Source organism: Aythya marila (genome assembly GCF_965140915.1).
Source record: "Aythya marila genome assembly, chromosome: 20".
Taxonomy (NCBI): domain Eukaryota; kingdom Metazoa; phylum Chordata; class Aves; order Anseriformes; family Anatidae; genus Aythya; species Aythya marila.
Window position 1 is genome coordinate 7,313,176 of NC_139061.1, and position 14,767 is coordinate 7,327,942.

Below are 14,767 nucleotides of genomic sequence, written 5' to 3' on the forward strand. Positions count from 1 at the left end.
GGAGGTAACTGGCGAGATGTGAATAAGCGTGTTGTCATCCCAAACCTCTGCCCCACCAAGGATGTTTCAGAAGCTGGTTCTGAAAACACGCCAGCTTCTCGTAAACAAGGGAGGAAGGGATCGTACCGCCCAGGGCATCGGGGCGCGCTCTCCGCGGAGCTTTGCAGAGTCCCTGTCCCGTCGCCAGCATCCTTGGCTCCTCGGCAGCACCACTTACCCTCACAGGACCAGAGGACCTAGCTTCTTTTCCTGCTCTGTACCTAAGGTTTTTAAGAGCTTCTCGTCACCTCCGCTTTCTGTATACACCACCAGCAGCTTTTCCAGCCCTTTCTCAAGGTGTAATTCCTTGTGTTACAGATCACAGCACAGGCAGTGTTGTTAGAGCCCTGTGAGATCCAGTACCTTCCTCTGTCTCAACTTCACAGCAGGATTTCTTGCAAGAGCCCAGCAATGCTATGGGCAGCTCAATAAAGATTTCTATTCAGCAGGGAACAGCACCCAGAACAAGCAGTCCTGTAACATACAATAACAGGCAGAAAACACGGGGTGGGGGGAGAAAAGATGACAATGTTTTGGGACAAATTCACGAGAACCCTTCTGCTGACACACTGGCTCTCCGATTCCCATCCTTATAAAAGAAATAAAAATGAAACCAGGCGTGCATTCAGCTGCTCAGCCACTAGCGACCGAAACATACTCGTGCTATGACTACAGGTGAGCACTTAATTTGTTCAGGTGTCCAAAATAATGGAGCAGTATGTTTTTCCATGGTCATCATCATTACACCGTGCTGCCCGAGCGCGCGCTCCGTGCAGGTCGTGAGAGGAAGTGTGCAATTACTGGTGACCTCAAGCTAGAGGAGATGAGGAAGCTGGAAGCACACAGCAGCTAGCCTCCAGGATGGTCTTGCCAGGGTTTAATTTCATTTCGGCCATGACTAGTCCCTGCAGTTTGGATGGCAGGTTGGAACCACGGCCCAGGCTCCCGGGAAGGGACATTCCTGTGTTTTTATTCAGCCATTTGAACAAGAGAGCCAAAAGTAAGCAAGTTTTATGACTGCCTTCCGAAGGCCTGCCTAATAACAGGGTCCCAAACTCTTATTTCCATGTAACTTGTTGGGAGGGGTGCGGGGACAAGAAAAGCAAAGGAACGTGGCAAGTCTTGCAGCACGGCCGTGGCAATCAGGGATGGGCTCTGCCAAGCCCAGCTCCCGACACAGCAGCAGCAGGGCATCCTGTCCCCAGCGCCTGAGGGTTACGACACTACTGCTCCACCAGCAGCAACCAGAACTGGAATGAAGTCCCAGCCCTCAAACAGTAAGCGCAGGTGATCATGTAATCAAATTATTAGCTAATATTATGCTAAATCGCTGCATTGAATATCAGCCAGTGAGCTCATTTCTGGAGGCAGTTCAACGCCTCACTTCTAGGACTGATGTCAGTGTCACATGCCTGGAGAGGATCAGTCTGCAGCTGGATGTTTTAAAGCCTTCTATGAGGAGCGCAGAAAAGTCAGCGGATTTCAACAGCATCAACTAATGAATTTGTGTTTTATCATAACAGTTCAGTCACCAGACCCAGCTGGCAATATCGGAGAGCGTACCAGGCCATCCCAGAGGTTCCCCTTGCCTCCTCTTTAAGCCACTAGACGGAAACAGTGGGAAAGTGGGGCAACACTTGTTTGAGCAGAGAAAGTTGTGTTTCAACAGAAAAGGAAATCAACAGAAAGCTGAGGAAACAGGAAACTCTCACTGATTCTCAATGATTAACCATTGAGAAACTCGGCTCAGTACTTGCAAATAAATCACAGCAGAGCAAAAGGCGCTGAGCATGGGGAGCACGAATGCTTCACACTGCAACGTTCAAGCCTGCATCCAAACCCCGTTCAACTCACAGATCAACCGTGAAGCCCTATTTCATTGTGACATAACAGAGGGCTGCCTGGAGTTCAGTGGCAAGTGTTCATGCAGTATCTGTGAGGTCTCCCGCACCCTGACACTCGCTGCTTGCACCCTCCCAGCGGCTAGGAACGGATCTGCGTTACACAAATAAGCAGTGTCTTCATTGTGCGACTGCATGCGACTTTTTTTGGGGAAAAACAATGCTCAAATACAAGGGGTGTTGTGTGCATCAGGCCGCAGAGTGGGTGGTAGTGGTGTTGTCAGAAAGCACTCAGCGCTGCTTACCTCCACGCCCATTGACTTCAGTGGAAGAAGGCTATTTAGGAAAAGTCTCTGAAGCTGAAGCGTTCCCTAACCCATGGTGCTGTCCATATGCTATACTCAAGAAGAGAAAAAAAAAAAAAAGAAAACCAAAGAGGTGAAGAAGCATGAAATCGTAGGGCCCCCATCTCTTCCTTCCTTGAAGGCTCTCACAGTCCCCATTCCAGCCAAGAAACCAGGCTGTACACCCATCAGCTCCAAGCAAGCCCTTCACCGCGCTCCCCGAGCCTTTTACACCTCCAGAGAGGAGGATGAGAACCACGCTCATCATTTCCTGCATGCTCACATCGCTCCCAGAAGACCTTAGATGAAGATGCCTTAAAGCTTCATATTCTGCTCAACTATTCAATCATTCAGTGACACTATCGAGCTCAGTCAGGGGCTGCACGAAAACCCCCAGCCCTTGTGCAGCACAGCGCAAGGACAATTTGCAAAGATCCCTGAGAGCTTCTCTCAAAGCAGCTCCCAAACCCTGAATCTGTTTCAAGGGCGATTCAGTTTGCCCTTACCCCTGCTACAAGTTCCACTTGTAGAAGTTTTAGGAGGAGCCAGAGGCAAGGAGCACTGCGCTGCCACGAGCACGAAGCCCCCCGCATGGGTCTGCTGGAGCAGCCAGCAGCTCGGTGCCGCTGGAGGAGCTGGCAGAAAAACCAGGCACTGGGATGCTGGGGTGTGTGACAGGCACCGTGCTCACCCCGGGTGAACCTGCGGGTGAATAAATGTGTGTGCAGACCGCAGCTGGGGTCAGGGAGGGTTACTGCACAGCCAGCTCTCTAGTAGCACCAGTAGTAGCTCCCCGAGGCTTACCACTCATTTTCAGACTGCACTTTTCATCCTGGGCATTCAGTCAAAGAAAGAAGAGACTAAAGGAAACTACAATGTACGAGTTCTTATTTTGCTGCTTGCGGTTCAGTAAGACATGCCCCTCCTTTTAAGATGAGGTTTATAAGCTCAGTGTACCCCCAAGGTTTTATTAAAGCGAGCAGAACGCAGCCTTAATTCCAAACTATCCCATTTTCAGCCCAATTCCTCCATACAGAGCTCCATTTTTCAAAGGTTTGAAGCTACTTGGCAGTTGTGTGCAGCCCAGACCAGCCTGTACTTTTTTTTTTTTTTTTTTAATTTTAGACTTAATGTAGCATGTACTCTCAGAAACGTTTACAATGCAGCCTTTTGTAGTTAACTTGCTCCAAGCTGGGCCGCTGCCAGGTTGTTATCAATGACATTTTAAAGCAGATGAATGAAGTTCTTATGTACAGTGACAAGCAGAATTGTGATATGGCACATGCATACCCTGAAAGAAGAGAGCTTGCTATTAGTTTGTCAGGTTAATAAATAAATAGTGATTTCAGGAATAAAAGCCTTTTATTAGGAAACAAAAGAACAAAATTAATATTTATAAAGCTTCAGTGGTTAAGAGCACTCCTTAAAACAAGATTATTCCATTTCAGTCGGAGCCACCACCACGGACCAGAGATCCTCGACCGTGGCTTCCCCTCCCAACACCCCGCTGGTGCTGTGCTGGGCAGGGGACGAGGCTCAGCTCCTGCTCCTTCGGGGGCAGGCTGCTCCCTCACACCTCTGGAAGCCCACGACACGGCCACAGCTTTGGGGTTGCAGCTGCTAGAGGGGCTGCCTGCGGGTTTGGGATGGCTGCAGGGAGCCTCTGTGCTCGCTGAGAGCAAACCCAAGGGAGATGATGTCCTATTTCACAGCGACCAAGCGATGTCCTGACAAATGCAGACTGCTTCTCCCCCACGCTGCCTTCACACTAACCCCCCTCTGCTCAAGAGGATCTGTGCTCATCTGTCCTAAAACCAAACCTGTAAGCTTAAACTTAATAACAATAAAATCTGCGCTTGTTTTACTATTTTTTAAAAGAGGTGCATCTCAAGTTTAAAATCAAGACACGAGCACTTCCTCAAGCTTAATTTATTTTGCGTCGAGCCACCTTCAGCCCAAATTCCAACAGACATCAGGCTTTCCTCCTTCTCTAGAGAAAATCAAGTTGGACTTCCTCCCGCATAAGAGAACGAGGCAGAAACCGCCCCAAAATAACCGTCTCAGCCATCCACACTCACAGTCACAGCTCTCAGTTAAACAGAGCTTCCTCCAGACTCCAGCAGTTTCTGGTGTACGTGTAAGAGCAGAATTCCACTTCAAAGCCCCGAAGTGTGGGCTGCAGAAGGCTGTGGCACAGTTGATATCTTTGCAAGCACAAGTTGAGCTCGGGGATCTGCAGAGCATGCGACAAACACTCCTTTCACCCCCCGAGACTGTGCAAACTCGACTCCAGCCGTACTATAAGCGTTAACTGATAACGTCTCCCTTGCCTGCCAGTTTATGTAACTATGCCCAACTTTGGGGAAGGCGTCTGAAAATACGCTATGTTCGTGTTGCTTTGCCCCGACAGCTGCTTATTCAAGACCTGGGAGCGGAGCAGAAGGCGCCCAGATGAGGGTGAAGGATTTCCAGTGCAGAGGAGGCACCCGCAGCACGTGCCGAGGCGGCAGCAGCAGGCGGACAGGAGCTGCGAGACAGCCTGAAATTTTCCTTTCCACGTGTGATTGTGCTGAGAAGGTTCTGCAGTATCAGACCTGACCCTCGCTACGGGGGAAGCAGCCGTCTGGAGATTTGCTGTAGAGCTGAAGTTTGGGCTTCCACGTTCTAATAACTGCTGTGAGATCAGAATATCACCGAGAAATGTCAAAAAAAACAAAAACAAAAAGCACAAAAAGCAGGTTGTCCTGTTTCACTTCACTTTTTGAAGTCACAAGCTCGGTTCCCCACCTAAGCACAACTCAGCTGAAACCAAAAACAGAGGAAACTCCCACTAACAAAGCTCACAAGATGTTACATAAGAAAAACACTTGTTCAGTACACGAATTAGGTCTTTGTTAACTGTGCTGCAATTTTAAAAGGTAAAGGAGAACTCTGCCATTTCAAGGCTTACACTGCACCCGGGAAGACAAGAATATGGCAGCTAGTTAACTGCTTAACGCCACCTTCTGAAGCACTATGTTTGAGTCTGAAGCATCAGCTGAAGAACATGCCCAGATCTGTGTCCTTTGGCTATTTTACACCATGCAGGAGGACTGTAGAGAGGAAAACAAACAGAAAAGGACTGATAAGAACAGAACAAAAAGAATCAATCTGTACTCCAGAAACGCCGTTCCCTTGTCCCCTAGTGCTTCCTCCTGCAATTAGGTTGAGTTCCCTACGCCTGCTCCCTACCAGGATGCTCCCCAACTCAGCACCGCTGCAAACTACCAGCAGACACAAAAGGATGCCCGCTGCTGAACAAGTCATCAGCCGCCTCCCAGAGAGCTGAGCTGCTCACCCTCAGCTCCTAAGCATCAACAGCCACCTCCAGAAGGAGCTCTGGTTTTTAATTCCCGGCTGAGCAACATTTACTCCAAGTAAAGGTCCGGGGCTCTTGGATTTGGATGCCTGGACGATGGCACTCAGCACTCCTAGTAGTATTCAGCAGCTTCAGAAATTTGCAGCAAACTCCAGCTGCAGATGGGTTAACACAAAGGGCTGGTTCTACTTCACGCAGAGGTTCAGACTACCTCTGAGTACCAAAGCTCTCCTTCAGAAAGCAAAGCGTTTTACACATGCACGGCACATCCCCTCTCCCTCCCTCTCATCATCACACCAAAAGGTACAGAGATGAAAAGCCTGAAGTGTTTTTTATTTTCCCTTAAGGATCCTAATATACGCATTTCTCAGATGTTGGCTACTGAAGCTAAACCAAGCCAGTTGAGCAAGTCTTAAAAGTTTTCACGTTAATGGTAAACGTGATAATTCTGTACATCAAAACAGAAGGGATGTGGTAGCAGCCAGCTGGAGTAACTGGACAACTGCATTCCTTGTGACAGGGCCAGCTTTCCACACTGAGGATCCACCTCACAGATATTTAATCCAGTTACAGGCTGAAGACAAAGGGGCTCAGCTCAGCAGCTTCTGCATTTTTGCTAAGGAGGCCTTGAAATCTAAGAAGTAAAAGCAGCGTCCCTCAGCAAGAGCCTCCCGGTGCCATTCTTCCCTATTTCTTTTGTTTCTGATTGAGAGAGGAAGAAAAGGTAAACTCTTGTGTCTGGAACCTGCCCCGACCTGCCTTTGGGGTGTCCCCACTCGTATGACAGCAAAGCCAGATGCAGGCCAACGAGCAGAACACATCACGTACCGGCTGCTGCAGGCAGGCCCAAGCCAACTGGGGAGAAAACGCGACTCGATGGGACAGAGGAGTCAGGTCAGGGTCTCCTGCCCTTCGGATCCTGCTTTATCTCACCTCAGACTGGTTTCTGGCTCACCTCACCAGGGTGTGGGCCCTGCAACCAGCAGCTGGCATCACGATGCCAAGACGACGCCTTGGAACCTACTCCCTGTGCCACTGCTGAGCAGGGGGAAGAGCGGGCACCAAGCCACCTGCTGATCTCTGGTCTGAGCTCAGCGCAGGGCCGGGGTGATCTGTGATCAGCTAGTTTGAAATAGGCCAGAAGAAACTTCCCGTGTTGGAGTAATCACAGAATACTTAAGTTGTGGCCTTGAGTGCCCCACTAATTTCACCCCGAAACAGCCCACGCCGATGCCATACGGTCGCTGTTTCACTGAATCCTGAGCTGAGGAGCCCCTTGGGAGGAGGAGGGCTGGCACAGCCCAAGGCAGGGAGCAGCCACAAGCAAAGCGCATTTCAACAAGTGCCACGGGCACTTCGTTTACCAAGGCCGTGAGAAGTTCACGTCACAGGGCATTTGCCGGGAGTTTCGTGCTCGCTGGCATGCACACGAAGGGTGCGTCTCACCATGGAAGCAGCGAGCTGCTGAGCTGGGTGACTCATCCCACGGCAACGTTTTCTGCCTTCCGACGGGAGAGCGGCCTGCAGTGAGCAACGCCGATAAGGAGCACACTCAGAGCAAATCTATTTGGGCAAAAAGCGGCTGACACATCCACAGCTGCAGGTACAGGAGCCTGCCCAAACGCTAACTGAAACGCACGGACACCGCAGCATCACGCTACTGCACTAAGACATTTTGCAGGGGGTCCCAGTGATCCGGTCAATCTGTACGGCCCAATTCAGAAATGCAGAGGTGGTTTGACCCTTCACACCTCTTTTATCCCTTTAAACAGAGCCCTCCAGACATATTCCAGCCAGAATATGAGAAATCATGTTTCCCTTGTCTAAATCACTCACTACCTCCAGCAGGCATCACTCATTTCTTCCTTTGCTTCCAAAATACCTTCATACAAGACATGAGTTTCACTGCTGCCGTCCAGTAAACAAATTCAAAGCATGCTCTAACAAATCAGTGAAACGGAGAGGAGACTCTTCGTAATTCACAGGCTGAACCACACAGCTCAGAGCAGGCAGACAAGCATGCTGCTTTCATGGTGCCAGGCCAGTGCACGTAGAGCAAGCAGCAGTCACAGAAGACTCAAGCTTTAGCACATACTTCCTGCTAACGGCATCAGCAAGACTCTGGTGTGAAGACAGTAAAAGCTCTGAGTCAGCTGAGCTCCAGGAACACAAGAGCATTTTTTGAAGTCTGCTGTCCAGGGCATCCCTGCAAGGACAGCAGGAACTTCCAGCGCGCGGATCCTGAGAACCGGGCTGTAAGAACTGCCCTCCCACATCGGCAGAGGGGAGCTGCGCTGCCATACCGGGAGGATGTGGTTGCTGCAGAACGAAACCTTGAGCTGCAGGCTGTGAGCAGGGAGCAGCTACACTGAACTAAGCTGCCCAAAGGCTGGTCTCTTTTTTTTTTTTTTTTTTAAATTTCCCAAGACAGAAGAGCTGCAGCTATAGATCTTTCAGGATTTTATTCCAAGTGAGTTGAAATCCTCCATCACTGCCCCTGTGTGAAGGCAGTCCTCTCACATTAAACTTCTTCCAGCAGACTGGTTTTTGAATGGCAGCCTTCACTCAGAGAGCACTCTTCTCTTAAGTAAATGTTTCATTGACTCAGAATAGCTGGAGATAGCACGCAGCACCCCAACCCTTTCACCCTTCTTTCATTGCTGCAGCAGCAAGGATCAATAGCGGTCAGATAAGGACAGCATTGCAGCCTGTTTGCATTTTCAAGTGACAAACTCCTTTTCAAACAAGAATTTACGTGCAGCTGCAACTCAAGAGGCAACAACTTTGGTGTACTTCCACTCCCCCTGTTTCCACATAACGTCGTATTTTGGAAAATGCAACTGAGCTGAGTGGCAGTTTTATACAAAGTGCCACGAATGGCACCACATTCAGTAAAAGAATTAATAAAAGGCAAAATGGGTACAAGGACAAAACTTCCCTCAACCTAAAAATGACCATTTGGGGTCAACGTTGAAGCATATTGACAAAGTGCTACAAGAAGCCTGGCTTTTCTGTGAAATGCAGGTTTCAGCTTCTAGGCAAACTCCCATAGCTTCTGGCTGGACTTCACTGGCCATGCCAAAAATACTCCAAAGCTGATAACTTGTGAAGCAATGTTCCAGTAAACAAAAATATGGAGAATAGAGGCTGCCAACTTTGCAGAAATATCCCTGTGATCCTCACTGAGATTCCAGTTCAGCTTTCCTCATCCTCCTCAACTCCAAATACTCCAAATACTGTTCTCAAGCTAAAAGAGGACCTGGCATTTCAGGCAGACCTCCAGAAAAATCTGCTGTGTGTGTATACGCTAGGCAACAAACCTTCAGAAGGACTGGCCTGGTGTCACCACGCAGGTGACAGTCTGCTTGAGGAAGAGAGTCTCTCCACAGGTGAATAATTTACACATCCAAAAGTTCCTCTCTGTGGTCAGAAGCCTGGCCTGGTGCAGCCAGACAGCAGCCTTCATCCTTCAGCAGGACAGCGGCACCGCACACGAGAGGCAGAGGCCTCCTGCCTTCCTTGAGGAGCTTTCAATAGACGTGGAAGTCTGACGGATGGGGAGGGAGTCACCGATCATCTCACCAGTACCTCTCTGTGCCACCTCCCAAACGGTGGCAGATGACAACGCGGGCACCTGAGCCATCTGTGAGGCACTACGAGGAGTTTGTCTAAAGCAGGCATCAACACATCCTCCCGGGCTGCTGCCTTTGAGAACTTCAGGTACTGGCATAGCTCATGACAGACTGAAAAACATCAGCTGATGAAAAACAGCAAGTAAGAGATGACGGCAGCTTTAATAAAAGGCATTTCCAGTCTATTAACTGGTTCATAAGAAACTACTGTTCTCCTAGCTACACTGGAGTCCCCTCTGAAACGCAGCTCTCCACAACCTTACACAAGCAGAAGCTATCAAGATAGTAACTAAAAAAAACCCAACACACTTCTACAAGATAGAGACTAGACCTGTTGATGATTGAATGAGCTCACGGTTATCACCTTGTTTAATCATAATCGCAGGACCAGAGGTAGAGAAGCTTTATATTTAGCTTCCCCATAAATAAGTGGGAAAATATTTCCTGTGTGTTCCACCAGCAAGGAGCTTTCAGACAAAACATGACAGAGACTCCCAGCCACATTTGCAGGACTCTGCTTCCTGCTCAAGCTGTTCCCCTGGGATTAAGGAGGGGAAGTCAAATGGTTTATATTTTCATCTGCTTTAAACTTTTTTTTTTTTTAATAAACCCTGCATTTTAGAACAATGTATGCAGCATAGCCTCTTTTTCTGGGTCAGTCGCTCCCTTCCATAAGAGCACATTGTGTCCCTGAGGGTAGGGAAGACAAGTGAGCTGCGAGAGGCAGACTGCCTGCCCAGCTTCCTCACTTCCAGAAAGATAAGTATTAGGCAGAGGAAAGACAGCACTTAAAAGGAATTACAGCTTTTGTTCTGTGCATAAAATTAATTTATAAAGGCAAGTTTCAATCTATTATTTCCCGTTCCACATAGTTATCAGAGGTCTTTTGGAAAGCTACAAAGAGCTCAAGAGCTGTTTTTCACTGCTTGCATCAACACGACGACACAGATTTGATGCTAGCCTGGTGACTGACGTTACCCAACAACATCCAGGGCCTTAGAGAACAAGGCTCACAAAGGATTTTGAGGCAGGCGTCTTTTACCAGTGATTCTCTGCTTTAGCCAGGCTGCTTTCACGCTGCTCGTCCTTAGAGCTGACAACGTGACTGCTGTGCCCACCCTTAGCTACGGGGTGAGCAATACCCCAGGTCTGTTGGAGCAAGGCTTCTGCAGTTTATCAGCAAGGTAGATTCAGAGATGGTTCATTGCTTAGAGATACAAACAGCCAAATTAACTGAAAACTGACACGTAAACAAGTACGAACAGCTGCCTTGAACAACAGTGCACGCACACCACCAGTCCCAGCAAAATATCCTATTCCCTTTTCAAAGGTTAGATTTTATTGAACAATGGTGAGCAATTTTTTTTTTTGTTTAAGTCTCCAAGCAAAGGTTATATCAAGTTAGATCCATTGCGATTTCTTTCTGTCCACTATCTTAGGAGTTGCCAAGAAAGCACCCAGACAAAATACGTTTCCATTCTTTTCCAGTGAAATGAGAACTCTAGAAGGGAAAACCCCACCACCTGCAAGGCAGGAAATACGGCACAGACACTGGGAGCAGAGTCAGAGAATCCCAGGCGTGGGGAGGACACAAAGAGGCCAGTTTCTTCAGATCACCCTAGCAGAGCTCTGACTGAGGGGCACTTATGAACGAGGTGTTTTTATTCCCCTGCTTTTGGCGATAAGGAGAGCACCGCGCCCACCTGCTGTAACCCAGCTGCGTGCTCCCAGGGCCCTTCTCTTGGGCACAAGTCTTCCTTGTGCCCAAAAAAAAAAAAAAAGAATTCTTCTTGCAGTATGGGATAAATAAAGGGTGCTGACCTGCACCAAGCAGCCCCTCTCCAGCCCCTGGTACCTGCACCTTCTGGAGCAGAGCAGCCCTGCCTTCCCCCCCCTTCTGCCCCCACGGTGCTCTGAAGGCCAACTGCTCTGCTCTAGAGAGGAAGGTGAAGGCTGCTGTCTTGTGTCTCAAAAGTGGCTGCATAACCAAAGGCCAAAACAAACAGCTAGCAGACAGCTGGACTGACAATTAAGGGAATTTCGTAAGTCATCAAGTGACCAGAGAGCTGTAAATCTACAGACAGCACCGCATGAACTGTGCCTGTCCTGAAATGAATGCCCACGAGATGCTCTATGGCAATGAGAACAGGATAAAGACCTATAAATAAAAGCCATCCAATTTCAGAGCGATTCACATCAGCTATTCCCCTGAATCCATAAAAGCCAATTATAACTGTTTATAGGGCATGCTTAATGCAAAAATACAGTCTGAGGACATCAATTTCATCCTTCTCCTTGTCTGACAAGTTCATCTCTAAAGAACAAAAAATAAAAACCAAGCAATTTCAACGAGAATCCATTTCTGTCTTCAAAATTCTCAGTAACCTGGAAACTGAACTAGGCAGAGCCATATGCTTGCACACTTGCATACGTCTTGCTTGCCCACAAGCCAGAACAGCAAGCTTCCCACAGCCACCAGACAATCTTTCTCCACAGGGTTTCAGGCAGCAAGCTACAGCTTTACACTGCTCACCGAAATTATTTAGCAAGATGAACTTCCTTTCAAAGAGATAACTTGGAGATAGTTATCAGCCCATAGAGAAGGAAGCTGTCATCAACGGCCTACAAGAGATTGGTTGAAATAATTTAATATTGAAAGAATCAAGCTCCCATCAACGCACTTGTCAATGGTGATCCATAACAAGCATGGCCAGCGTGCAGGACCAAAGCCTTCACAAGGATTAAAAAGGCAACTGCCCTGTTCACCAGCCCTTTGCTGTCTAGGAAGGACCATCGCCTGAAATGCTGCTGCCATCAAGAAGAAACAACTGAGAGAGGGGAAGATTACACAAACCAGAAGGATGGAGAAACAGCCAGCCCCAGCTATCTAACAAGAGGCTAAAAGGGCAGTCAAACCCCTAACACGTGGTTAGGAAGCTGTGACAGGAAATGCAGAAGTTGAGAAGTACGCTCAATAGCTGTTGAGGGCAGAATATGATGAATTGCATTTCCACCTTAGGCTGCAAAAAAAAAATAATTAAAAAAAAAAAAAGTCTGAGAAAGAAGAAGTAATTTTGAGAAGCAAAACCAGGCCATGGAAACAGTCACACGCACTTTTGCATTGGGAACTTGGGAAGAGAGAGGGCACAGCTTACATCTGAGCACTCTGAGACTGAGGAAGAGAATGCAGATAAACTCACTGAAACCTGTATTCGCTGGACTTGTCAGGAGGGAGTTGTTTGTATATTTAAGAACTATGTAGAACTCAAAAATTGAGATAGATTATTAAAAAAGAAGAAAAAATGTTCCTGTTATACTGAGTGATTGTAAGCAAAAGAAGCACACGTGGTATCCTGGTCAGGAAATAGACTGGCTGTTCCAGATGGGAAATCCTTACAGAATGCTGCTAATTAATTGCTCCTGTGTATCAAATATCTAACACAGAAAAGGGTTATGCATCCAAGTGGAAGACAGAAGGACACCAAGAGAGACCTTTCTCACAACAAGATGTCTTAAATGCAACAAGTTCATCGAAAAGGAAGAGCGGAGAAGGTAAAGAAGTCAAAAGGAGGAAGCAACCTCTGAAGTAATGCAGCACGTTAGTCTACAGCAGAGAAACAGAAGTGGAAATTAATGTGTTGCCAAATAAACATATCTTAGGAGAGCCATGGGAGTGAAATAAAGAAAAAAAAAAAAAGTGTTCTGACAGCTAAAATGCTGTTGGGGCAGGCAGGACCTGTCAAGTAGTTGATCTAGTTTCAGCAGAGGTTACCTAACACAACAAGAAATATTTTCAGAGTAGCTGGCTTTTTTAATCCTCACATGATGGAAGCAACTGGGATTTCACACCCTGTGTCCCCCCCAGCACTTCCAAGCCTGACATAACATCAGTGGGATAATGTATGAGGTTTTTTAAGGAGAAAAGCCAACAGAGAATTAAGCATACAGAAAGTGAAAGCAAGCTTACTATTTTCATTCCCATCCTCATTTATAATATTAGAAACAAGCTGTGCAGTCGGTAGGCGGCAGCCCAAGGGGTTAATGTGCCGGACTGTACAACACAGAGGCACTAAAACACCAGCCTGGCCCGAATTTAAAGAGTAAAGAGCGTGTAAAGCAAGGAGCCCTGGAGTTGCCTGCCTCGCTTCCTGATTCAGGGCACTGCTGGGCACATGTCCTGCACGTTTCACCCAGAGATGGGCGATCTGGTGTTCTGTGCCAGCCTCGGGCTTCACACAGCCTCTTGAAAATTATATGCAAGATGAAAAAAATAGAATAGAAAGGAAAAAAAAAAAAAAAGAGATATAGAAGTCACAGCTCTTCCCAAGGGAAGGGCCACATACTGGAGATACCCAGAGGGTGCTGTCAGGTTGAATCACCTCACAGCACCCATGCCCGACGGTGCCAGCTCGCATATACACACAAAATCAGAATTCAGCCAGGCACAAGGGGGGGGGGGACAGCACCCACCCAGGGTCCCACCATTCAAGGGGACAGCACCCACCCCCCCCGGGGACAGCTTGTCCAGGCTGAGAGGGGGACAGGGGTGACCCAGGCCTCTCCCTCTGCTTGTCACCAGGCCACAGAGACCCAAAGGAGCAGGGGGGAGGGCTGAGAAGGGTGCTGGGGGAGCTGAGGAGGGTGCTGGGGGGCGTGAGGGGGTGACGGGAGGCTTGAGGAGGGTGATGAGGGGAGTGACAGGGGGCTTGAGGGGAGCGACCGAGGAGGGTGATAGGGGGCTGAAGGGGACGACAGGGGCCTGAGGGGGAGCTGAGGAGGGTGATGGGGGCGTGAGGGGGCGACAGGAGGCCTGAGGAAGGTGACAGGGGCATGAGGGGGATGATGAGGGAGCATGAGGGGAGTGACTGGGGTCGTGAGGGGGGCGACTGAGGAGGGTGACAGGGGGCTGAGGGGAACAACGGGGGCCTGAGAAGGGTGACGGGGGGCTGAGGGGGGTGACAGGGGGCTGATGGAGACGACGGGGGGCGACTGAGGAGGGTGACGGGGGGCTGAGGGGGTCGGGGGGCGCTGCCCCCGCCGAGCTGTCAGGGCCGGGGGAGGCGGGAGGGGGGGGGGGAGCGCTGAGGTGAGGGGAGAAAGGGGGGGGGGGGGGAAGCGCGATGGGTCCGTGCGCATGCGCACCGGCGCCGGCCCCTAACGGCCACCAACGGCCGTGCCGCCCTCAGCGCCCGGCGGGCGGTCGGACTCACCGAGGCGCAGGGGCTGGAGGTGGCGCTGGGGGTTGGCGAGCGCTGCACCGTGACCAGAGCCATCGAGGCGCGGCGGGGCTCCCCGTCCGGCCGGCGGGGGGCCTTACTCCATGGCGAAGGCGGAGGAAGGGGGGGGGGAGAGAGGGGAGGGGAAGGGAAAAGGGAAGGAGGGGAGCGGAGCGGAGCGGAGGTGGCCGCAGGGGGCAGCAGCTCCGCACCCGCCGACGGCCCGCGGCCGACTGAGGCGCTCCGGGGCTGGGCCGGCCGGGCACAATGCGGCGGCACGGCGCATGCGCCACCTGTCAGCGCGGCGCCGCCCCCGGGCCGCGGCGAAGGTTTAACC

The 14,767-nt window shown here is 49.7% G+C and overlaps 1 protein-coding gene across 2 annotated transcripts in view; it reads right to left on the reverse strand.

Annotated features, from left to right (window-relative positions):
* The window catches only part of SSH2 (slingshot protein phosphatase 2), an 89,106-nt gene extending 74,550 nt beyond the window's left edge, over positions 1-14,556 (reverse strand). Inside the window, exons 1-2 of one of the 2 annotated variants that reach the window (XM_082776502.1) lie at positions 14,425-14,470; positions 2,186-2,275 (exon numbers count right to left, since the gene is read on the reverse strand). In XM_082776502.1, coding sequence (XP_082632628.1) covers positions 2,186-2,197 — 12 coding nt within the window. In that variant the 5' untranslated portion in view covers positions 2,198-2,275; positions 14,425-14,470. Of the gene's footprint in view, positions 1-2,185; positions 2,276-14,424 lie in introns of both variants that reach the window. The other variant, XM_082776503.1, reaches the window with a different exon arrangement.
* Positions 14,557-14,767: the final 211 nt, after the last annotated feature.